This window comes from Argentina anserina, chromosome 1 (assembly GCF_933775445.1).
Source record: "Argentina anserina chromosome 1, drPotAnse1.1, whole genome shotgun sequence".
NCBI lineage: Eukaryota > Viridiplantae > Streptophyta > Magnoliopsida > Rosales > Rosaceae > Argentina > Argentina anserina.
In genome coordinates, this window is record NC_065872.1 from 13,544,487 (window position 1) to 13,569,840 (window position 25,354).

The window sequence follows — 25,354 nt, forward strand, 5'->3', positions numbered from 1 at the left end:
CTTCTTCCCCCGAGTTCTCTCTCAACAGAGCTGCACACACTCTAGAATCTCCACAGTTGGATCACACCGCTTCACTCTTCTCTACCTAACACTCGTCTCTCTCTCTCTCTCTCTCACTACGCTCGTCCGCTTCAACAATGGCGACTCTTATGCAGAAAATCAAGGACATCGAAGATGAGGTACCTTCTCCTTCACCTCTATTCTCTCTTGCTTTTTCTAAACCCTAGAACTCTAAGCTCCGTTCGGTCAGTAAAAATTGAAGGATATTAGAGATGTTTAGCCTTATCATTTTCGGACCTTAGGGCTTAGAGGCTTAGAGCACGATTAAACCAGAGATTAAATCACTGTTTGTATTCGCGTTCGAGATTATGAGGCTTAATCAAGTTTTGTATTTGCTTAGCTCAGTTGAGATGGTTGAGAAATCGATTTGGATAGAAATTTTGCATTCGCTGTGATACTTGTTAGGCTAGTTCGGATTTATTCTCCATCAGTTAAATTCAATCGAGAAGAACGATAACAGACAATTGAGATTTCCGATTTCCGAGTGTACCTTTTGTTTTCGTGCTGAATTGATGGCTCTTCTGATTGTTGAATTCAACGTAGAATGTTGGAATCATCATTCATCAAATTTTGGCTTCTTTGATTAAATATTTAAATTTAAGCTGGACTCGATCACTAGTTGTCAACTTTACCTGATATGCATTTGGCATTTTCGGTTTGATTGTATTGAATATCTGCAACTGTTTGATTTATTTCTTGTCGATTCACGGTTGAAATGTGTGGCGTTGATTATAATTTGATGCATCTGGATGTTGTGAATTCTCTCGCCGTTTAATTAGAATACTAATACGCTTTGTGGTTAATTGCAGATGGCCAGGACTCAAAAGAACAAGGCTACGGCCCATCACTTGGGTTTGCTGAAGGTGAGCGGAAAAGTGGCTTCTTTACTGTGTTGTATTATCATTAATTGATCTTTGAGATTTGATCTTGATGTGGCTCATTATTTGTTGGTTTGTTGTTAGGCTAAACTTGCAAAGTTAAGGAGAGACCTACTTGAGCCCTCGACAAAAGGTGGTGGTGGTGCTGGTGAAGGTTTTGACGTCACTAAAAGTGGAGATGCAAGAGTTGGTCTGGTGGGTTTCCCTTCAGTCGGGAAGTCTACTCTGCTCAATAAATTGACGGGGACTTTTTCAGAGGTAGGGTACTGTTGATATATCTAAATCTATCCCAAATATGTTTGAATAGTCACTTTTTTTTTTATGTAGAGTGGAAGCATATAGACTTTGGTTGAGATCACTGATATGTTTAATCGCTGCAACTTGTCTCTAGTATTGGGACAAATGTGGACCAACTTTTTGATGCAATCTGCTGGGATTCATTGCCTGGTGTTTGATGATCATTTTGTACTTTTTTCATATTGTCCCAAAACATTTGTTCGTTTAATAGCTGTAGCTGTCAGTCTAGGGATTTAAACCTACTTGTGCTTTTCAGATTGCAAGTGCAAATCTGTTTGATTGATATAAGTTTCGTAAGTTGTCTGAAAAAGTGTATATTCTTCTCAGAGATAGATTACTTTAGCAATTTAGGGGATCACAAACTGATGAAACATAAGTGATATACACCCGCCCTTTGCATGCAACTATTCCTGGGATTAGTTGTTTGTGAATTCAATATGGAACTATTAGATTTTTATCTGTTTATTTCCCTCCAAAAGCGAAATTCTTAACTACATGCATGGAATGCATAAATATTAGGAGTCATCCTTTTATATTAGTTTTTATGTCGAAGGTTTTTTTTTTGGCCTGATGATGAAATTGGTGGTCAATACTTTCACATAAAATTGAGTTAGGGGTTGAGAATCTTTATTCCTCTGTCTAACTAATGTGTATGCAAGTGATGAAGCTTGAAAGCTTGCTTACCGTGAGATTTGAATGAAATTTTTTAACTATCCGCTCTTTGAATTATCTTATTAATTATAATCTTAATGTTCTAAAGGCTGTTTGGTGTGTATCTTTACAGGTTGCATCATATGAATTTACTACCTTAACTTGCATTCCAGGTGTGATTGTCTATCGAGGTGCAAAAATTCAGGTACCATTTATATTATCTTTGGTGATATTTTATCTTTTACCATTCATCATGATAATCTAGATTCTAATAACAGAAACTAATCACGCTATATATTGAACTGTTATATTGTCTTGTATATGATTCTTGTGTGTCAATTCTTGACGTGCATATGACATTCATACCTCTAATTATAAATATAAATATTCCTCAAAAATACGCTCCAAAGTTCCCATGTGGTAGCTTCATTTTTAGAACTCAAAAATATAGGCAGGCTCTGTCTCATGTATCACCGAATTCAGAAAATTAAATAATTTAATAAATCAGATGGGATTTCAAAATTGACAAGAAATGTGCATATTCTCAATGGTTTTCTGCCTGTATTTTGATTTTCAAAAGGTTTGGGGTTTTAACTTTTCAGTTAAAACACAAAAGGTTCATGAATGGGAACCACAATTATAGGTAAAATTGAGGGTGGCTGCAGAAATGATGAGTAAGCTAAATTTGACTTACGATTTTGGTTACCTCTGCGTCTTTTCTTAATCATGGTTCTCACATTATCTTTCTCACGTCATTTTCATCATATCCTTTTTAGCAGAGTTACATCTACAACAACATTTATACCAGTCGTACATCTTTTTTGACAAGCAACTCAGATTTGTAGCATTTTGACAATTATGTAGTTTATGAGTGGGATCTGCTTCTCTTTGTAGCCTCCATTTGCAACAGAACACGTTAGGCTGTGATGTACGTGTGTGTGTGTGTGTGTGAGTAATTATCTAGACTAGCTGGATCATGCCTTAACAGCATATCTTCATCTTTCAAGATGGAAGTCCTGGATTTCATGGGCGAAGCTTTGTTATAATCATGTTATGCATTTATCACTTGTTGAGATAGGCTCGTGAGGTTCCCCTATTATTAGTTTATGTCTTTTTAACTTTGCCATTCTCATTCCTTAATCTGCAGCTGTTGGATCTCCCTGGAATTATTGAGGGTGCCAAGGATGGAAAGGGTCGAGGAAGACAGGTAATGTGTCCAAGTATACTCCCACAATTTTTTTTTCTTTGAAAGACCATAAATGATAAATTTCAATGCATTTTTTAATATAACCACTTTGGTTTATGATATTTGCATTCCGATGACCCCAACAATTGTTTTATTCCCTGGTAAAATGAGTAAAGGCCTAAAGGGGAGAGATGAGAGAAATGTGAAAAACATAAACTCACTTAGATGAATTAATGCTCCCATATGGAAGATCTCTCAAGACGTATTTCTACCGGGGGCTAACCGGTGCCCACTCTGGTCCGTCTAGCTCCCATTTGCTCATGCAAAAGAAGTACAGTTAGTGGTTAGACTTAAAGCTGCCAAACAAACAAATGTTGAACATTGTCTTCTTACATCTCATATTCATTGCTACCAGAAAGATAGGTTTGGTTTTTAAACCTATGGGCCATCTTAAATTGATGTCTGTAGTTATTAAAGATATTAAACAATATATATCTCATGAAAACTGCTCGGTATTTATAGCTTTCTTTAAGAATGACCTTGATATGTTTTGTTAAATTTGCAATTATGGAGGCTTGAGGGTTAAGATATGCCTGATATTGTATTGTTGGAATATAAAGTAGTTTGCTCCCTTCTGAGTTTGTTTGTAAATTTGGCTTCCATGACATCCAGGTTATCAGCACTGCTCGAACATGCAATTGCATAATAATTGTTCTAGATGCAATAAAGCCAATAACTCACAAACGTCTAATTGAGAAAGAGCTTGAGGGATTTGGTATAAGGTAATCTTTGTTGTTCCCAATTTTTTTAGTCGGTACAGGTTTTACTGTGATATAAATTTATAAATCTGTATAAGCTTGATGTTAGCAATTGTGCTCAGGTCTTAAGAGCATTGATGCATTGTCAGTATTGTCCCTCCATACAGATAATTAGATAATGTATGTATGTGTATGTGACTTTCAGAAGCTGTCATTTATCTAAATATGCTGGCGTCTAATAATTTTGCCTTTTGTTTGCAATATATAAATTTTTTTCCAGCCTTTATGAATTATTGGTTTACCAATTGTCTCGCATTTCTCAAAAACAGAAGTTGTATATAAAACCTGTCTGGGAACTGAACCCACTCTTTCTTGAGAAAGTAGTTAACATTAGTGGCTTCTGGAAACTGCTTCAGGTCTCTTAAAAAAATTTAGAAACTGTAGTGCATACCGCCTTTTCACTGTTTTTTGTGGGTTTTAACAACAGGAGTCTGTCACGCTTTCAGTCGCCAATTGTAGCATATTAACATTATAATTTTCTTTCGGTGCGTTGTGTGCGTGATGCTTTTGAGCCACTTAAACCAACAATGAATTAAAAGAACATTGATTCAATTGTCTCCAGGCACACAAACACATGTAGGTAAAATGGTTACCAAAAAGCATGTAGATGTTGATGTAGATGCAACCTTTGGTCAAGTCTCTAGAGCCTTTTGTTCTTCCAGATTATCTCAAAGTTTCTGTGCATCATCTGATTGGCTAAATGCTTATTCTGATCAGGTTAAACAAGGAGCCGCCTAACCTGACCTTCAGGAAGAAAGAGAAGGGTGGAATCAATTTCACCTCAACGGTTACCAACACACATTTGGATCTTGAAACTGTGAAGGCAATTTGTAGTGAATATAGAATTCACAATGCTGATATCACTCTTAGGTTTGATGCAACTGCTGATGACCTCATAGATGTTATTGAAGGCAGTAGGGTATACATGCCTTGCATCTATGCTGTGAACAAGATTGATCAAATTACTCTGGAAGAACTTGAGATTTTGGATAAACTTCCTCACTACAGTCCCGTCAGGTAACTTATAACATACAGCTGATTTTAATAATTTCACAATGAACTATGAATGGTAAATATGAAATTAAGAAAAAAATATTGAATGTAACATTGTAATATTTGTAGTAACTAATGTTTTACATAACTATATTGAGCATTAGATTTAATGTTCCCCTGTACTGATAGTATACAAATTTTGAAAGGAAAAAACAGGAGTATTGGACTTGAATGTTTCAGGTTCATGATTGTCTGGCATTATTCATCGTTGTAAGTTGTAACTTATAATTTCATTTTACACGACTCATCTGCAGTGCTCACCTAGAGTGGAACCTTGACGGTTTGCTGGAGAAGATATGGGAGTATCTCAATTTAACTCGCATATACACGAAACCTAAAGGAATGAATCCAGATTATGAAGACCCTGTGATCCTATCATCTAAGACAAGGACAGTTGAGGATTTTTGTGAGCGAATTCATAAAGATTTCATTAAACAATTCAAGTAGTAAGTGCCATCTCCTTAAATTTCGTAGTTTTTTTTTTTTCTCACTGATAATACCTTGACAATGGGAAATCTTGAAAAGGCATTTCTGGAGTTGTCTCATATCTGTAGGAAACTACACTTTCAAGTTCATATAGACTTTTTCTTTCATTATATGTTTCGAACTTGATGCCTTTACTTTTGGCTATCAAGGGTTTTAGGCCTGAATATTGACATAGCCCCTTTTTGTTGCAGTGCTCTGGTTTGGGGGTCTAGCGCGAAGCACAAGCCCCAAAGAGTTGGAAAGGTTGATTTTATCTTGATTCCCATGTCATCTCTTTCATTTTTCTTGTGCTTTGTTACTATAAATTCCTGTGTTAATCAAAGAGCATGTCTGTCTTGTAATTGGCAACAGGAGCATCTGCTTGAAGATGAGGATGTCGTTCAGATTATCAAAAAGGTGTGATTTGGAAGGAAGTCAGAAAAATATGTGCAACTTAAGCATCAGTACATGGTTTGTGGGGCTACAGCTTATGAGATTCATCGCTTGTACTTTGCAGTTTTTGCATCACTTTTTGTCTGTTCTATTAGTGGTAAGGGTAGGCAAAGTTTAAGGAGGATTGATAACCGAAATCTTGGTACCTTACTGCAGCTTTATGTGATCAAGCTGTTCTTGGTATTATGTTCTACGTGGATACTAATGAATATCGTCTATGAGATTGTAAGACAGCATGTATGAAATGCATCAAAGATTAGTATGACCTTTTGTTAATCTGTATCTTCCTTTACGATGAGGTGTCAACTACTATATGAATGGTAGCCTTTTGTATGCTCTTCCTTTTGTACTTTGTTTGCAGAATAATCTATTAGTTCCCCTGTAGCCTTATTACTTGTGAGCTATTAGAATGTCATTTTGAAGAATATCTAGTCTGCTATGTTTGCTTCGAGTGTATAGCGACGTACCCTTTATTTGATTGGAACCTAGAACCACTTCCATGGTTCCATGTCTAGACTCCAGACCAGAATCAGCAACAACTGCATTCGTGCCTTTGATGACGATAACGATGAGGATGGAAATGCCTTGGCACGCATGTGAAACAAGTTGTGCAAGTCCATGGCAAAGTACACTCCCCGAGTGGAGCCAAGTTCCTTCTTCTCTGATATGGCATAATTGGTGAGCCATGCATTCTGGTGCAATGTAACCTCGCATGCCCCTCAACGTCGTGTGTACTTTGCCAATCCAAAATCTGAAATCTTGGCATTAAAGTTGTCGTCAAGAAGCACATTTTCAGGTTCCCAACGGATTACTGAATCTTGTGTTCCAAACCAGAAATCGATCATTACTGATCTTCTTGTTAAAATTATTGAATCATTTATCCAAAGACCCTTTTCCCACGTACTCATAAACTAGTTATGATACTAAAATTCATTCGTTCATTTTGCTTGCATAACTGGACTGGGCAATGATCAAAACAAGGCAGCCTATATGAACCATAGGAATGAGTTGCGACCCTCCAGACCTAACTCTTGAACTTTCTTCACCTTTGTAATTGGATCTGTAATATTGTACAAAGAGTTCAGGCAAACAAAAGAACCATGTTTATGTTACATATTCTATGCATATTTCGTACATATAATACAGTGAAAATTCAGGAGCCCAATGGATGAAGGTAAGTAGGTAACTAATGTGATCTCTATATAGTTAAAATTGAACCGTAAAGTTCGTTTGCCCTTTACTGCAATCCAGCTTCTAGATGATGCAACACAAATATATAAATTTCATTCGCATATTTACTTCTCAGGAAGTGCACGGCTAATGGCAGTTCAAATTCCGTTGATATATATCGGTCTATATATAATTCATCGATGCCTTGTCTTCAGCTGTCTGCAAATATTGTGATTTGTGAGAACCATAGGCCAACGCAGATTGGCCCTTGATCGTTGGCTGATCACGTCTTCCATTGTTGGCTTCGGATATGGCCACAAGAGACAAAAGTGAGACCTCTTCTAAACCGTCATCGTCAAAGTGATTAAGGCCCTCCTTACAAATAACACATCTTTTCTAATTCTAGCTTCCATAGTCCAAACTATCCAGTCTCATCAAGCGAAAGTTCATAGCTGCTCGTAAAATAATGAACAATGGTCTGAAAGATATGCTTGAAGTCTTGAAGAACGTGCTAGCTAGTATTAGTTAACTGACGAACAAATATTGATGGAAACAAAGGATTAGAAACCGCAGGTCCGAGTTTCTGATGATGTGAATGTTTATATAGGCACTTTTTTTTGGATAATATAGGCACTAGATTGACCTAAATCTACTAAGGGAAGATCGACTTTCTATTAGAATTTTAGGTGTGCTCTTTGTTTTCTATTAGTTAAATGTAATGTAATTTTGCACTTAACAAGTGAGCCACCCTAGCTTACTAGCTTATACTTGCTAGCAGTAACTAGTGTTCTACTAGATCTACATACTCAATCGGATCGGAATTACTTCACACTAGGCCTCAGCATTTAGTCCGCGGATCCGAAAAGTCCGCGGAGCCCCGCAAGCCCAATGGACTTTTACCCATCCCGGCCTGTGAGGAAGCCCGCTTCCGTGGATAGAGGGTCGGGCTTAGATTAGAGATGTGAAATCCGGCCCGATCCTTAAAAGACCGCCAAAAAATAAAATATGATACATATTTTATTAGGTTTAGAATAAAAATATCGCATTATGAAGCAACTATATGAAGGAAACTTCTCGGGATCGATCGACACCAGTCGATATGATTGGTATATATATTTAGTGACTATGTAAAAATTTCATCAAATTCAGATCTCGTTTGACCGTCGAAATTTCCAATAAACCGAAAACAACACTAATATGTCGTAATGGGAGACCCATTACTAAAATGCGAACACCGAAAGCCGTTTGCATATATGAAATCACCTAATTTTTGTCACTGATTGTTTGCGATCGCACCAAGAAAACTCATTTGGAAAAGCCCTGGTCAATGAGGATTTTAATATGTCAAAACGTTTTTTTTACCGTAGGTACAGACGGTCAGAAAATATCCAAAACAGACGAAATTTTTACGGGTGCCCAAAATATATATACTGATCACATCTGCTGGTGTCGATCGACCATATTTCGAATTAAAGTTATCGATCGCCGAAGTATCCACTAATGTATTATAACATTTATATTAAGTTTATATTAAAACTATCGCATTATGAAGCGACTATATGAAGGAAACTTCTCGGGATCAATCGACACCAGCCGATGTGATCGGTATATAGATTTAGTGATCTTGTAAAAATTTCATCCAATTCGGACCTCGTTTGACCGTCGGAATTTCCGGTAAACCGAAAACACCACTAATATGTCCTAAGGGAGGACCCATTACAAAGATGCGAACGCCAAAAGCCGTTTGTATATCTAAAATCACCAAATTTTTGTGACGTATCGTGCACGGTCACACAGGGAAAACCTATTTAGCAAAGCTCCGGTCAATGGGGTTTCAATATGTCAAAACGCCTTTTTTTTGTTGACCGTAGGTATGAACAGTCAAACCATGTCCAAAATGGATGAAATTTATACGGGGTTCCTAAATATATATACCGATCACATCTACTATGTCGATTGACCATATTTCGAACTAGAGTTGGCGATCGCCGAAGTGTCAACTAATGTATTATAACCTTTATATTAGGTTTAAAAAAAACTATCACATTATGAAGTGACTATATGAAGAAAACTTCTCGGGATTGATAGACACCAGCCGATATAATCGGTATATATATTTAGTGACCCTATAAAAATTTCATCTAATTCGGACCTCGTTTGACCGTCGGAATTTTCGGTAAATCGAAAACACCACTAATATGCCCTAAGGGAGGACCTATTACAAATATGCGAACGCCGAAAGCCGTTTGTATATCTGAAATCACCTAATTTTTGTTACCTATCGTGCGTGGTCCCACTGAATAAATCTATTTGGCAAAGTCTCGGTCAATGGGGTTTCAATATGTTAAAACGCCTCTTTTTTAGTTCACAGTTGGTACTAACGGTCAAACCATGAAACATACGAAATTTTTACGGGTTTCCTAAATATATATACCGATCACATCTACTGGTGTCGATCGACCATATTTCGAACTGGAGTTGTCGATCGCCGAAGTGTCCACTAATGTATCATAACCTTTATATTAGGTTTATAATAAAAACGATCACATTATGAAGCGACTATATGAATGAAACTTCTCAGAATCGATCGACACCATCCGATGTGATCAATATATATATTTAGTGATTATTTTAAAATTTCATCCAATTTAGACCTCGTTTAACCGTCAGAATTTCCGGTAAACCAAAAACAACACTAATATGCCCTAAGAGGATATCCATTACCAAGATGCGAATGCGGAAAGCTGTTTACATATTTGAAATCACCTAAATTTTGTCACTGATCGTGCTTGGTCGCAATGAGGAAACCCATTTGGCAAAACCCCGGTCAATGAGGTTTTATTATGTGAAAACGCCTCTTTTTTGGTTGACCGTAGGTACGGACGGTCAAACCATGTTCAAAACGGATGAAATTTTTACAAGGTCCCTCAATATATCCCTCAATATATATATTGATCACATCTATTGGTGTCGATCGACAATATTTCGAAACTAGAATTTATCTGTTTTTAGAATGTTTTCTAATAATTTTTATATTGTTTCAAACCCTTAAATTAGAGTATTATATTTTTTTCTAATACAACCCCGCAAGGCCCGGCCCGTTGACGAGCCCTACTTCACGCTAGAAAACTGAATCCATGTTAACAGTATTCATATCATCCTCAATATTATTCCTTATAAATACACTTATCTTTAAAAATGTCAACACCATGATGATGCTCGTTGCAAACAATGCAGTGGCTAATCTAATTTAGCATGTTATGTGCTCTTTCCTAAGTATTTGTGGTGAACATAAAACTTATTCTCTCCACATCAAATGTCCGGTTGGCAAGATTGTACGCCTTGAAGGCGTCATTACATAACCTGATTTTCTTGTATTTTGTCCCAGATTCAGAGAATCTCTCACGCAAAATTTCAATATAACAAGAGTACATGCCATACAAAAAAGCACAAAGTAGTTTGCATGTGTAGCAATCAGATTTTTTAGATAAAAAAATCTTCATCTTACGTTCCCTCTCTAGCCTCGTAGCTCTTTTGATTTTCCATCATTTTGATTTAGAGAGAAATTAATGCCAGAGAGAACAGTTATTCTCCAATACCTCCTAGATAATGTTAGCAAGAGGACTGAAATCCATTTTTAAGTCTCTAATTTCTCCTCTAGTAGCATCAAATTATAATTTCATCCGCTTATAAAACTTTTTCCAATAAGGATAAGACAAATTTTTCTCACTCATGTCGATTAATCAGGATCACTTTTAGGTTTAAGAGAAAGTCTCTAATGTCAATCCGGACAGATTCCGCTGCAAACTTCACATGACTATAGATACTTAAATTAACTATCATTGACACCTCACCTAAAATAACATAATTTGACCATATTGAAAGATTTCCATTGGCGAACCCCATAGCATGTGCGTGTAACATGTATGATCATTTATATATATATATATATATATATATATATATATATATATATTTGTTACTTTCACCAGCTGAAGGAGTTGATTATCCGTGACCTCAGTCCATGCCAACCTTCAATCTTAGATAACCTTTAAGAACAAAATTCTTGATATTTAGGATTAGAAATAATTTGAACTCTAAGCATTTGGTGTCATCAGTGTTAATAATGTTGCAATACAGTTTTTTTTGTAATCCAAAACTCGTATTAATCTTTGTAACAAATTACATTTAAGTGATTATTATCTGATGAGGCCTCAATACCAAGGTGAATCCTCACTTCTTCCTCTGTTGTAGTTGTTCGGCTTTGTTGCCTTTTGGGTTTTTCGCTTAATGAAAGTTTATTTCATCATTAAAAAAATGTATTGACTTGCCAACGTGTCCCCAACTCCATGTAGTAACATCTAGTAGCACCTCCAGGCCCTCAATTAAATTTTCCATTACCTCCTCAATTATCTTGTCCTTCTTCTCTTCGAATTTTTCTAAACACTAACTTGTATTGCTGCTTCATTAACCTCATTCCTCTTTCTGGCAAATGTGAGGCCGACAATTGTTTTACCACAGTCGGTTGATGCCTTTACTTTGAAGAGAGAGGTCTCACAAGGGGTTGACCTTATGGTTATAAGAGAGCTCACTGGTGGACTTTGGACAACCAAGGGGTTTTGGCACTAACAAAAATAGTGAGGAGATTGGTTTCAATACCGAGGTGTATTATGCTTATGAGGTAGATTGTATTGCTCGAGTTGCATTTGAGACCGCTAAGAAGTGGCAAGGAAGCTCTGTAGCGTTGACAAATAAAATATTTTGGAGGAAGATAATTTAGAAAATAGCCTTGGAATATCCTGATGTTGAACTGTCACACATGTATATATGTCGATAATGCTGCAATGCAACTTTTCGTAATCCAAAAAAGTTTGATACAATTGTAAGTTTGTAACAAACAACATTTTTGGCGATATATTATCTCAATTTATAGCTCATTTTTAGGTGAAATTTATTAAAGAAAACGATATCATATATAAGATCGATGTTGTTATACTAATATTGACAAGTCATAAGTTGTAAATTTTTTTTAGATAACTCATGACTCAATCTAGTATATACATGTATGTATGTATAAAAAAATCATAAACTAGAACTTTTCCCAAAATTCAAATACTTAATACCTTGTAGCAATTAGCAATAAACAAATCTTTGAACAACTATGATATCCGTTCATTTCACATTTCATGAACTGTCACTCAAATCATTAGCTGCAACTTTCTTCAAAAGTTGCTCATTATAGTAAAGGATCGAATATAATTTTGATGATGTAATAACTCCATGGATTAGTATGTTGTTATTAAGTGCATAGGCCGCATATCATCTATAGTATTTATCGAGTAATTGATTATCGTTGAAAGTCAGAGAATTAAAGCCATGTCTCAGTCGAAATTGATTATCATTAGCCTTAATTATTTTCAGAGTAGTCATCCTTATTGGCACTCTGCTCCTATTCATCACATTCTTTAACGACAAGAAATATAGTCAATTTTAAATTGACACCGTAGTATGAAATTCTTTCACCTCCATTACTAAGTTCCAAATCTCGGTGTATCAGTGATACAAGTGGCCGGAATTATTGCTCCATTACCATAACAAAGCCCAAACACCGCGTTTTAGAGTTGGCTTATCACTTACAAGAAAAGACTTGATCTAATAGATCAAATGATACATGGTTAATATAAGGCGTTTTAGCTAAAGTTTTCTTTCATGTAATTCTCATCGCATAAGTAAGAGTGAACAATATTTTCATGGTACAATAATCCTCCATGAGCATGACAACCTTAAGCACCAAGCCAAGTTAAAAAAAACAATATATGTATGTGAAATTCATTTGCATAAACTGAAAATTGTTTTATTTCACCTAAAAAAATGGAGCTACAAATCGAGAAGTGATAAAGGAGTTGCTTCTCATATATTACCAACATAAAAAGGGGAAATGACTTCTATTTTACTGCATAAATTGAAAATTGTTTTATTTCGCCTAAAAAAATGGAGCTACAAATCGAGAAGTGATAAAGGAGTTGCTTCTCATATATTACCAACATAAAAAGGGGAAATGACTTCTATTCTACTGCATAAACTGAAAATTGTTTTATTTCGCCTAAAAAAATGGAGCTACAAATCGAGAAGTGATAAAGGAGTTGCTTCTCATATATTACCAACATAAAAAGGGGAAATGACTTCTATTCTACTCATCTGCTTTTCCTCTCCGATTAGAATCTACTCTAGAGGTAGACATGACTAACTTCATACCGGATAAACTACTAGAAAATCAATTGAGTTAAGTACCTCTTCACCCATTTTTTTGCATCCCACCAATTTCATTCATGAGGAATAGATATCAATTGTTCAAAATCCACGGTTCAAAGTATCTAAAACTGATGCCTCAATTCTCTTAGCAACGTTTTCTTCTCCTAGACCGTACTTCAAAAGCATAGCAACACTAAGAACTGTTGCTAATGGATTTTCTATATTATGCCCGACAATATCAGGAGCAGAACTGTGTATAGGCTCGAAAAGTCCAGGACTTGATTCTCCAAGACTTGCGGACGGAAGCATCCCAATACTTCCAATAATCATTGAGGCCTCATCAGATAATATATCGCCGAAAATGTTGTTTGTTACAATTGTATCAAACTATTTTGGATTACGAACAAGTTGCATTGCGGCATTATCAACATACATGTGTGACAATTCAACATCAGGATATTCCAAGACTATTTTCTGAATTCTCTTCCTCCAAAACATTGATGCCTCCAAAATATTTGCTTTGTCAATGCTACAGAGCTTTCCTTGCCGCTTCCTAGCGGTCTCAAATGCAACTCGAGCAATACGATCTACCTCAGAAGCAAAATACACCTCTGTATTGAAACCAATCTCCTCACCGTTTTCATTGGTGCCAAAACCCCTTGGTTGTCCAAATTAGATGCCACCGGTGAGCTCTCTTATAACCATAAGGTCAACCCCTTGTGTGACCTCTCTCTTCAAAGTAGAGGCATCGACCAACTGTGGTAAAACAACTGCCGGCCTTAAATTTGCAAATGCATTAAGACCTTCCCGAAGCTTAAGCAACCCAGTTTCTGGTTTCAAATGCTTTTCGTTTTTATCCCACTTGTACCTCCCAATTGCTCCAAGCAGAACTGCATCAGAATGCTTAGCAGCCGTTAGGGTCTCTTCTAGTAATGGCACTCCAGTCAAGTCCAAGGCATTTCCACCCACATGCATTTCTTTGTATCTAAACTCAATCCCTTCAATGGAGGCAGCGAGGTTGAGGACGTTTTTGGCGACTGAAGTCACTTCGGGGCCAATGCCATCGCCAGGAAGTAGGGTGATGGTGTAGCATTTTGAGGGTGGAGCGGCGGAGCACCTCACCTTATCAATCCTGATGGTGTGTTTGTGTTTAGGGTTGCAGCCAAGCGGCGTGAAGGGCCTAGAGTTGAGTTGCAGACATGCAGCCATTCGTCAAATGCTAACAAGTTTCTAAGGTACGTACCATTTATATCTTCCTTTTGTTAAGCCTACTGCGAGCATGATGCTATTAACCAAATCCCCAAAGAATTAGGAGAACACTCGACCCGACTCTCAACAGAATAGATTGAAGTAAACCAAATCTGCAAAAAATTGGGAGACACTCATTCACGTTTGTTGTATAGTGATGCTGAAACTTCAATAATGCAATTCTTGGAAGTAGCTAATCTATTGTTCTTTTTGTATGTAGATGGTCGAGCCAGAGAATTAACATGATGGCGGATACATTGAAGAAGGGCTTTTAGCAAAGTAATGGTGTCATGTTTATGGTAATCAGAACCTTCCTTCTCATATGGAATGAGTTCTTGATCATCGGTGGTTGGGTTACTGCCGCGTGAATACTAGAATGCAAAGATGGTGTTGTGAAGCTCTAAACAGTCTGCAATGGACAGTGTCGCCACAAAGCACTCATAGTCTTCGAGTGCGTTGTAGACCCTGTTGCAGGCTTGGAGCCACGAACTTGTTCCAGGCTTTAAGTCATCACCGGAGAAGTCTATGACCGAAATCTGGCCTCTGTGTTAGACATTCTACCCATGATCGATTGATCTGATGATCGAGTTTATTTTTCCTCTCAGATCAATATTGTCACAGTCGCTTTAATACGAGTGTTATTAGTCAGACTCTCGTAGAGTTGTTTTGTCCAGTGTTCTTTGTTTCTCCTCCTAGATCTTGGAGGCTTTATCCTTTATTTGGAGTTCTCTACCCAAGACGTGGTAGCCCTTCCCTGGGATTTCTCTGTCCTCTTTTTCTCCCATGCGCTCGTTCGACAACCTTGCTTTCAGGTTGGAAAACAATTGCAACTTGGAGAATGTCAACAATGGAGTCTCTCTCCTTGGAGCCCTCATAGCAGATGTGGTCCCTAATTTTGGTGGTATAAAGGGCTCTCTCAAACGTTCTTGGAGGCACTTTGGCCCTCTGAAGATCGTACATCTACACAGCAACGTGTTCTCAATTGTGATAACACCAAAGAATGTAGATGAGCTTCTGCTTGGTGGTCCCTGGCACGTCGATAACATGAGATTCATTGTGGTACGATAGAGATCAAATCTCACTGTTAGAGATGTTCATCTTCACAAAGCCTGGTACTGGGTTCAGATTTCAGGTTTAACTCAGGAAAAGCTAACAACAACAATGCCAAGGAGATAGGTGCGGAGATTGGAGAGGTGCTGCAGTTGGAAGATATTAGTCAGGAGGATATCACACTTAGGGCTTTCCTCAGAGTCAAGGTGTTTTTGGACGTTAGAGATGCACTTCCGACAGGTTTTTGGTTACCGCTGAATGCTTACTCAAAGACTAGAGTGGAGTTTGCTTATGAGGGGCTAAAAGATTTCTGCTATCGATGTGGTAGACTTGGCCATAAGGAGGATGATTGCCTAAATCCTTCGCTGGTTAATCATTAAGCTTCAGAGGAAGTGGAGTATGAGATTCTTTGGTATGGTCCATGGATGAGGAGGAGTGTACTTTCAGCTCCTACCCCTTCCTGGTTGGATAAGAGATTCCTGCGCCGGAATCCATCCACTGGACGGTATCTTGGAACTGTGCCATTCATCGTCCCTGAGTTGGCTCCTTCACTTGATTGGGCTCCTTAGCCAATGTTTGAGGGAAAAAGCCATTGTGCTGCCAGTTGTGATAGTGACAGGGGAATCTCCTCACTCCATAGGGCTGAACGCGTGATGTTGTCGGCTTAAAACAACCTTCCTTCTCTGCCCCCGCAAATAAAAATTTTGGTGTCTCACCCCTTCCCAAGCCCTAACTGGTTGATGCTCGCTGTCGTTGCTCAGAAAACTCATGTGGAATGGTCAAAGAGGGTTGAATCACTAGATTGTGGCCCTATGCCTGACCAGCTTTCCGTTTGTGTGGATGCCCAATGTTCTGGCCCAGATACGAGCCTCTCCCTCTCACTAACTACAATTAATGATGTCATGCAAGTGGGCCAGCCTATAGAGGCGGGTCGGGCCTTTGTCTCGGAGCCGGGTGCGAACTCTCTTTTACTCGTTGATTGTGATACTTCTATTCGAATTGACCTAAACCAAGATCCAGAGCAGCAGCTCCCTTTCATTCCACCCCAAATTTCTAATTGCTCAGATCGATCCCTCCCCATATCGTCCTCGTCAGGTAAGGTTCGCTCTCTGGCGGCATGCTTGAGTGTGGATGGCGATGCTATTAGAAGAGGCGCTCGAGGGCGAACTAGTGCTAGGGGTTGGAAAAAGAGGAGTTGTTCAGCGCGGCCTGAGAATGATAAGGAAGAGCGAGTCTTTCAAGTCTACAAGAGAATGAGGGGAACTGCGATTTTGGATGATGGGTTGGTTGATTTGGGTTATGCTGGTGTGGCTAAAAGACCGATGGTTGTGGCAGAAGCAGGTAGTTTTGAACCGGAAGGGCATTCCCACTACTTTCATGTCACATGTCAGTCATGAGTACACTACTTTCATGGAACTGTCAAGGACTAGGCTGTGCCTTGGCAATTCAGAAACTTGGATAGTTGATTCGAACTCACTCTCCTTCTATTGTCTTCTTGTCAGAAACAAAGCAATCGAAGTTCAGAATTAATAATCTCAGGAGACACCTTCACTTTTGAAATGGCATCATTATTGATCCTACTCTTTTCAGGAGCTCGTGGGTTAGCAATTTGGTGGAAGCCTGATGTGGAAATGAAGTTTGTCTCTAAGAGTAAGAACTTGGTAGATGCGGAGGTGAAGTTTTCCAATTCAGATATCACTGTTCGCTTGTTATTCTTTTATGGCCCTTCTTCTCAGGGGGATAAAATAGTGTTTTGGTCTTCTGTCTCTAATTTGGCAATTTCTAGTTCTACTCCTTGCTTTTGTGTCGGTGACTTTAATGAAATTGTTGCAATGTGTGAGAAGGAAGGGGGTCTACCATGGTCTTGGAGTAGACCTAGATATTTAAAGGAGTTCATGGATGCAAATTCGTTGGTGGACTTCAGTTTTACGGGTTCGCGGTTTACGTGGGATAATAAGAGGGATGAGCCTTCAGAGATGATCAGATAGAGACTAGGTAGAGTAGTTGGGAATGCGGCGATTTTGTGTGCTTGGCCTAATGCCTTTGTGGAGCACGAGGCTCGTATTGGCTCTGACCACTCTCCGATTATTCTTTACTCTCATGACAAAGTTACAAAGAGCCCGTGTACCTTCAGATACGATGCAAATTGGGCTGATGATTCTGAGTGCCAAGAGCTTGTGGCTACGGCTTGGAACTCCTCTGATGTCAGTGATCCGTTTGTTACTTAGGAGAATAATTTATCTCGCTGCAAGAAAAAGCTGATGTGTTGGAGCAGGGCTAAGTTTCCTAACAACAAGGCCATTATTGATGCTCTGTCTTGGGAGTTGAAAGGGTTGCATGAGGGGCCTCTCAGTGGTGTGAGTAGAGTTAGAGAAGAAGAGATTTGTGGAGAGTTAGATGCTGCTTGGGCTTGTGAGGAGTTATTTTGGAAGCAGAGGTCCAGGGTTAACTGGTTGCTTGAGGGTGATCGTAATACGAAGTTCTTCCATGTGTCCACGGTCTATAGAAGAAATAAGAACAAAATTAGTAGTTTATGCCTAGATAATGGCAACTGGATTAGCGGGGATGCTCAAATTAGCGTTGCTTTCTCCTAGTTCTTCGGTAAACTATATTATGCTTCTGGTCCTAGGAGGCTGGATGAAACACTTTTGGCTGTGGAGAGTCAGATTTCTGATAGCGACAACTTGTCCTTAAGCAAGTCGTTCTCTCTTGATGAAGTTAGAAAGGCTGTGATGCAGTTGGGCAATTGGAAAGCTCCGGGGCCGGATGGTTACCCCGGTCACTTTTATAAGGAGCATTGGGAAGTAGTTTGCGAGACTATTAACAGAGCTGTGGCTTGCTTTACTAATGGTGACTCTTCCTTGGTGAGTCTCAACAAGACCAATATTGTCCTTTTGCCGAAAGTGCCTCTTCCTGAGACCATGACTCAATTTCGCCCGATAAGCTTGTGTAATAGCTCCATGAAGATTATTTCAAAGCTAATAAGCAAATAGATTGAAGCCCCTGCTCCCTAATCTTATCTCGGAGCATCAGAACGCCTTCGTTCCTGGAAGGTTAATACATGCTAACCTTATACTAGCGCATGAGGCTTATCATTACCTTAAGCTGAAGAGATCGAAGCATTGCCATGAGTTTGCCTTGAAGTTAGATATGCAGAAAGCTTATGATAGAGTAGAGTGGGACTTCTTTGAGGTGGCTCTGTTGAAATTTGGGTTCAAGATGGAGTGGGTAAAGTTGATTATGAAGGTGGTTACCTCAGTTTCTTTCTCAATCATGATTAATGGGAAGCAAGGGAGCTATTTAATCCTTCAAGAGGCCTACGTCAAGGTGACCCTCTATCGCCTTACTTGTTCCTTATTGTGGGAGAAGTGTTGTCGAGAAATATTGAGGCTGAGACTAGAAAAGGAAATCTTCAGAGTATTAAGCTTAGTCCTCAGTGTCCAGGGCTCTCTCACCATATGTTTGCTGACGATACGATTTTGTTTTGCAAGGCCTCAATTTCGAATTGCAAAGCTTTAAAAACAATTTTGGATTCGTACTGTATAGCCTCTGGACAAGCTGTCAACCTGGGTAAATCATTGATCTTCTTCTCGGCCAACTCTCCTATTGAAATCCGGGAAATGGTAGCTGCTGAGTTGCAGATTCCCATCAATCCTCAGCCGGGAATTTATCTCGGTCTTCCCACTATCTGGGAAAACTCCAAGAAGAGTGCGATGGCCTATATTCGAGAGAGAATTAATCAGAAGATTCAAGGGTGGAAAGCTAATATTCTATCTCAAGCTGGAAGAGAGGTGCTCATTAAAGCCGTGGCTATGGCGGTCCCGGCCTACCCTATGGCTATTTTCCTACTTCCAAAAACTCTATGTAAATCTATCAATTCCGATCTTTCCAAGTTTTGGTGGGGTTTCAACGAATCCAAGGATAAGATGCATTGGAAAAGCTGGGATGATCTGTGTAGAGGGAAATTTGAGGGTGGGCTCGGATTCAAGAATTTACATGCTTATAACTTGGCTCTTCTTGCTAAGCATTGCTGGAGATTAGTGAATAATCCCTCTTCTCTGTGGGCTAGAGTCCTCAAAGCTAGATATTTCCCCCATGTAAGTTTTATGAAAGCTAAAAAAGGGTCCAAAGCTTCTTGTATTTGGAATAGTATGCTTGCAGGTAGAGATGTTGTTGTAGAGAAATCAATTTGGAGGGTGGGAAATGGAAAGAGTATTGATGTTTGGGATGACAGATGGGTTCCGAATAATAATGGGGGTCGTATCAGTCCTACAGATATGTCAAACAGATTCACTCCTTTGTTGGTTGCGGACTTAATGGACTCTCAGAGGAATTGGAACATCAATAACTTGGAGGAGTTTCTTAGCAAGGAGGACAAGTGCGCTATAAGTGCTATTCCGATTTGGGGGGGGGGAGAAGGACAATGATGTGCTTGTGTGGGCTCACTCTAAGCATGGCTTGTACTCGGCAAAAAGTGGTTACAAGTTGATTTTTTCAGAGTTGGGTAATGGGTCTGTTAAGAAAAAGAAGCCATCCACGTCTCATATCATTGATTCTATTGTGTGGAAAGCTATTTGGCAGCCAGGTTTTATTCCAAAGATTTCTAACTTTATGTGGTGTGCCCTCTCAAATGCACTTTCTACGAATTAGGGTATGTTTAAGAGAAAAATAATTCCTAGCCCGGTTTGTGAGTTGTGTGGAGAGCATCAAGAGTCTGTCGAGCACTGTTTATTGTTGTGTCCGTGGACTAAGGCGGTGTGGTTTAGTAGGACCCTTGGTTATATTCCGGACATTGCTTCTATTTCTACTCTTGACGTTTGGCTTCTTGCTATGCATAAGAAGTTTAAAGGTGTGGATGAAGGCCCTTCTAATCTTTTCTTATTAGTGTGCTTCCACTTATGGGAAATTTAGAAGCAGCGATGCAAGGTAGTAATGAAGAAAGTGCATCCTGATCCAGTTGCAACAATTGAGGGCATCTGCCGTAATTTTGCTGAATGGTCAGTTGCTCAGCCGATTTTGCAGGATGATTTCATGAGGCAGAAAGAGGGTGTTAACTGGATGCCTCTTCCTCCTAGATTTGTGAAGGTTAATTTTGATGCTTCTTGGAGTGCTAAACGGTCTGAGTGTGGTTTGGGTTTGGTAATCAGGGATGAGAATGGGGCTTGTTTAGCTGGAGCAAGCTATGTTAGTTGTCATAACTCAGTTGTAGAAGCTGAGGCTATGGTTGCTTTGGTTGGGCTCCAAAAGGCCGCAAATATGCATCAAAAGAAGGTTGTGATGGAAAGTGACTGTTTGGAGGTGATTGGTGCTCTCAAGGATCACTCTTGTGCTCACTGGAGGTCTGTCATCATTTTGAAAAAGATTGTTCAGCTCAGTTGGATTTTGATGAGGTTTTGTGGAATTGGATTCCGCGTGACACTAACCGTTCAGCGGATGCTGCGGCCAAGCTTGCAATGGTGGAGTTGTGCTCTTCGGAGTGGGTGGAAACACCCCCAACTTCCCTCTCTCGAGTGTTGAGAAATGATGACCTGCCAGGTCCGCCCTAATGGCTTGGCGCTCTGTTGGTCTAGTTAAGGTGTGTTTGTTTAGTTTGTTATGTTTTCTTTTTTCTACTTGTTGCTTATGTTGTTCTGTATTTTTCTTTTACTTGGGTTTCTGTCCCTTTTTCTTAATGAAGTTTCAATTTGACAAAAAAAAAAAGAACCTTCCTTCTCATATCATATGATGAATTCCTCTATGAAAACCTCATACCAGATCAAAAGTTGCGAAGTTCATTGTTGAACAGATTGCTGAAACTCGATCCAGACTTGATACTTATATAGGACACTTCCGTTGAGGGACTTTGAGGGATCACTTATTAGAGCATCTTTTCATTCACATTTTTGCATGTTAACCTTTCACTTTATAGGCCATATTGTGGATATCACTATTTTCAGCCAAATTAATTACCGTCAAGTTTATCATATTACCGCCACACATGTAACAATGTTTTTGAGCTGAAATATTATGCCAAATTTCTGTTTAACCTCTTAATCTCTTAGTTTAAGTACATGGTTTATCATAGTCTCGTGAAGGGCAGAAACACGAAGAATACAAAATTAGAAAGACTGCTAATAACCAAATGGAGTTATACATCACATCCATTTTTTTTTTCAAATGAACTGGGAGATTGGTGAGAAGATTAGATAAACATGTGATGAACAATATAAGCAGTTGAAGAAATGCAAGGAGAAGGTGGGTTGTCTCCAAATCCTACGTCTGCGGGATCATCAAGCCTTCACACAACAGTTGAAGTAGCTGAATATGCTTCTTCGTGCCTGTTTAAACAAACAAAGAAATGTAAATTAAGAAGTCATGAGAAAGCAGATATTTTTAATCAATAGGTAGCTCAAATTTAACTAAACAAGAATTATCATTCATATGCCCAAGAAAAGTTGACATGGGGATCAAGCATACATGGATGCCATTAGAAACATTGTGAATACTATTTCTGTACTGTTCTATTTACCAAACTCTTGTGGACAATTACATAAATAGCTCATCAATCAGACAATTAAAATATCTTGTGTATAAAGCAAGAAACAAAATCTTCTGTAATTCCTCATAGTACAGAATCAAAATCATCAATTGCTATGTAATATACTAAATGACATTGCCTACAATAGCCGGTGCTGCATGTGCACCACTTGGTGATGTGTGTGGGTATAGGATCACTCAATAAATTTTTATCCTAATATACACAGAATAGCCTTCTCTTGTTTCTTGAATTGCCTATTATTTTTATGGCCCAGAATTTCTTAAGCATGTGCAACCACTTTAAGAATTGAATATATAACCTTAATATATACACAGGAACATTCTCAATCAATTATATATAAGAATTTTGACAACTCCATGATTCCCACCATAATGGGTTTCTAACAGGAACCTAGGAAGAAATTACGAAAGAGATTTTAGATTTCCTTTATGATTTCACGGACCAGACTGATATATAGTGCATTATTTATGCCCATGACCTGAGATGATCTACACCCGGTATTTAAAGATTTAGACCCACAGAAACAGTCTAAATTTTCATTTTTGCTCAGTAAGCATCCTGGGATTTGTATCAATATCATAGGTAGGTAATCAAGTTAATTCATTTTAGCTTACTAATCAATCTGAGACTAGTGCCAAATTCACAGAGAAATTCAAGTTAATAAATTTGGTTAAAGTTTGAACATGATAATAAAAGCATAAAAGCAGCACAACAAGATGAGATCACCGCTGGAAATTACAGAACAAAAGGATAAATTCTATGACCACATCAGATGTTTTATGCTCTGACCTGTACAACAGCCACAGTACTATGGTTTCCTATCCTATCCTTACTCTCATAAAATAAACAGAAGGCATAGAGTTGAATGTTCTTGAAAAATCAGGAATTAATGGTCAACCTACCTGTAACCCACTGTTGTACATACTGGATTGAATTTTACAGATAACTAATTCTACAAGGTGATGATTGCAATACTATATATACGACTCACCTACATTGTCTAGTCAGCTTGTTTAATTAAGGGCTTTCCCCACCATCTACCAGACTACCAGAGCTACCACATGCATATCTCTCATAATTATTGTACTTAAAGACAGTATCTCTTCATTTATAAGAAGACCAACTACTGCTTGTATAGTTGTGTTGATACATTATATGGATCACACCAAACAAGCACTGAAATGAAAGAAATAGAATCTTACAGTTGGAGAGTGGCTGTTCTGATCATAGTGAGGATGGTGAATGTCATTGTGGGAAACATCCACTTTAGCAGTGTTTGAGGCAATGAGCTCTTCTTCATTTCCAAGACTAGCTCTGGACACATCTCTCTTGTTTTGCTTCCTCATTTCCCTGATCTTGGAGAAATCAAGGGAGTAATCTGGGACTTGGCCCTTCTGATCCCAGTCCCCAAATTGTGGCACTGATAACCATGGCGCATTTTTCTGCATGAAGCAAACAAATATGTAAATTTCAAAAGACTCAACATTTCAAATTACAATTCGCTTAATCATTTAGGATAAAATAAACTATTTACAGACCACACAAGAAAGATGGTGAGATATGCACAAGTAAAAGATGGAAATGTGTATAAGTGAGATATACACAAAATCAGATCATCCAAATCAGTTCTTATCGCTGAAGCTATAGCATTAGCTGCATTACAGTCTAACATTACCCTAACCTGTAAGACAAATAACAGCCTTCTTCAAAGGTGGAACAATGGGACCTGAGTCACCTGACTATTTGCTATTTGTAGTAAATAGCCGAACTACATGGATTTTCAGGTGATAAAGAATTCAGTCCCAAGATTTATCACGCAATGACTGACACTTCATTGAAGTGCCATTAACTTCCAACAACAACACAATTGAAAACTGCAGGAAGTGATTGTTATTAAAAAGTTTCACAGGAATACCAACCATAACAGAGTCAAATGGCAAGACCAGAAAACTTAGTATGTTGGTTTTGAAGGTAATTAATAAGGAAAGAAGCATGAATGTCAATCTCAGAGTTCAAAGTCCGAGTCTCTGACAACAAATCCCAGATTTTTAAACTTAACATAATTTTCAACCATCATTCTTTCCAAATTGTTGAACTGATCCTAAACAGAAATTCCACAACACAAATCAAAATAAAAAACAAAAAAGGTTTAATCTTTGACTGATTCCAGGCTTTGAATACAAGAATGATTACTTCCATCACTTTACAAAGCAAAAGTCATAATGACAGCACTCTTGTACTGTTCACACAAATAACTCTCCAAAGACTTTTCAACCTCATCAAAACAGATCAAACAAATAATCAAAAACCAAAAAGATAACAAATCCACACTGGTTTCTGAATCCAAAGATTCAAACTTCATGCAAATCAAGTCATTTCCTCACTTGGGTTCTCTTTCTTTCTCATATCTGAACCAAAAAAACCCAGAAACACAACAAAGCTAACAAACACAGACCCAACAGCTCTCCTAACTCGAGAAACACAATGAAACAAAGAACTCACCTCCTTACGATCATCCATCAGATAAAACTCGTCAAGAGCAAACTGCAGAGGTTGATTGGGTGCTGAGAACAAGTACAAAGGTGTAAGACTACGACAACTTTGGAAGGAGGGAAGTGTCAAACTGTGTGAGGGTGTTTTGACCGGACTACAGGAGTAGTACAGCAAAGAAAACAAAGATGGTGTGGTGTATATATAAGGAGTGGTTGACGAAAACGGGTCTGATGGTTGGGTAGAATTGCGGAAGTACCATTGTAAAGGACACACGGTTTTGGTATACGTCTTGTAGTTGGAGGGGTGGTGCTGTCTTAGTCTGGGACTCTGGGTTTTGGTTTTTGGATGGAAATGGTTGGATTTGGCTGAGCTGTGCTCTGCTGCTTTTTAGATCAGCCCAGAGTCACACACGACTGACACGAGACGATGACAGCGATGACACCACCCCCCGCCCAACATATCATCACTCTTTATTTTCCTACTTTGTCAAATAAATTTTGATAGAGCTCCTGTGATGGTTACCTAGATTTGCACAATTGCACCACATAAATTTTGGGTATATGTGGTGAAATTTGTCACTATAAATATTTTTTAAGAAACTTAATTTAATGGTCTCAATATCTAGCTAAATTTTTATTTATATGTCCTTCGACATGTTCATTCTCTTTCTATATAGTTTCATTATTTTTTTTCTTTCAAGGCACGTTTATTAATTTGAAATATAACTCATCAGGAATAAAAT

General features: G+C 38.4%; 3 protein-coding genes and 1 pseudogene across 3 annotated transcripts; 2 read left to right on the plus strand and 2 right to left on the minus strand.

Moving 5' to 3' along the window:
• LOC126794328 (developmentally-regulated G-protein 3) lies at positions 1 to 6,121 on the plus strand. The gene is made up of 10 exons (XM_050521011.1): positions 1 to 179; positions 870 to 923; positions 1,023 to 1,196; positions 2,020 to 2,091; positions 3,034 to 3,093; positions 3,745 to 3,854; positions 4,608 to 4,907; positions 5,198 to 5,389; positions 5,621 to 5,672; positions 5,781 to 6,121. Exons 1-10 carry the CDS (start codon positions 138 to 140, stop codon positions 5,829 to 5,831), a joined length of 1,107 nt encoding a protein of 368 aa, XP_050376968.1. The 5' UTR covers positions 1 to 137; the 3' UTR covers positions 5,832 to 6,121.
• A 7,159-nt stretch (positions 6,122 to 13,280) lies between these two features.
• On the minus strand, positions 13,281 to 14,510 carry LOC126794320 (3-isopropylmalate dehydrogenase 2, chloroplastic-like; annotated as a pseudogene).
• A 3,332-nt stretch (positions 14,511 to 17,842) lies between these two features.
• LOC126802237 (uncharacterized) lies at positions 17,843 to 20,008 on the plus strand. Its single transcript, XM_050529838.1, has 4 exons — positions 17,843 to 18,033; positions 18,211 to 18,445; positions 18,615 to 19,041; positions 19,128 to 20,008. The coding sequence occupies exons 1-4, from the start codon at positions 17,843 to 17,845 to the stop codon at positions 20,006 to 20,008; spliced, it is 1,734 nt and encodes a 577-aa protein (XP_050385795.1).
• A 1,577-nt stretch (positions 20,009 to 21,585) lies between these two features.
• LOC126794337 (uncharacterized) lies at positions 21,586 to 24,790 on the minus strand. The gene is made up of 3 exons (XM_050521022.1): positions 24,622 to 24,790; positions 23,322 to 23,561; positions 21,586 to 21,898 (listed from the first exon to the last, which is right to left on the minus strand). Exons 1-3 carry the CDS (start codon positions 24,637 to 24,639, stop codon positions 21,851 to 21,853), a joined length of 306 nt encoding a protein of 101 aa, XP_050376979.1. The 5' UTR covers positions 24,640 to 24,790; the 3' UTR covers positions 21,586 to 21,850.
• Between the last annotated feature and the right edge of the window lie 564 nt (positions 24,791 to 25,354).

What these genes read in the sequence shown, in the direction of transcription:
- LOC126802237 (XM_050529838.1), top strand. Translation starts at nt 17,843, where the DNA reads ATGTGTTGGAGCAGGGCTAAGTTTCCTAACAACAAGGCCATTATTGAT. An exon ending in CAGAGGTCCAGGGTTAACTG is followed by an intron (nt 18,034 to 18,210) that starts GTTGCTTGAGGG and finishes TTCTGGTCCTAG; the next exon opens with GAGGCTGGATGAAACACTTT. An exon ending in CCAGGGCTCTCTCACCATAT is followed by an intron (nt 19,042 to 19,127) that starts GTTTGCTGACGA and finishes CGTACTGTATAG; the next exon opens with CCTCTGGACAAGCTGTCAAC.
- LOC126794337 (XM_050521022.1), bottom strand. An exon ending in AGAACAGCCACTCTCCAACT is followed by an intron (nt 21,899 to 23,321) that starts GTAAGATTCTAT and finishes TTGTTTAAACAG; the next exon opens with GCACGAAGAAGCATATTCAG.
- LOC126794328 (XM_050521011.1), top strand. Translation starts at nt 138, where the DNA reads ATGGCGACTCTTATGCAGAAAATCAAGGACATCGAAGATGAG. An exon ending in ATCGAGGTGCAAAAATTCAG is followed by an intron (nt 2,092 to 3,033) that starts GTACCATTTATA and finishes CTTAATCTGCAG; the next exon opens with CTGTTGGATCTCCCTGGAAT. An exon ending in GAAAGGGTCGAGGAAGACAG is followed by an intron (nt 3,094 to 3,744) that starts GTAATGTGTCCA and finishes CATGACATCCAG; the next exon opens with GTTATCAGCACTGCTCGAAC.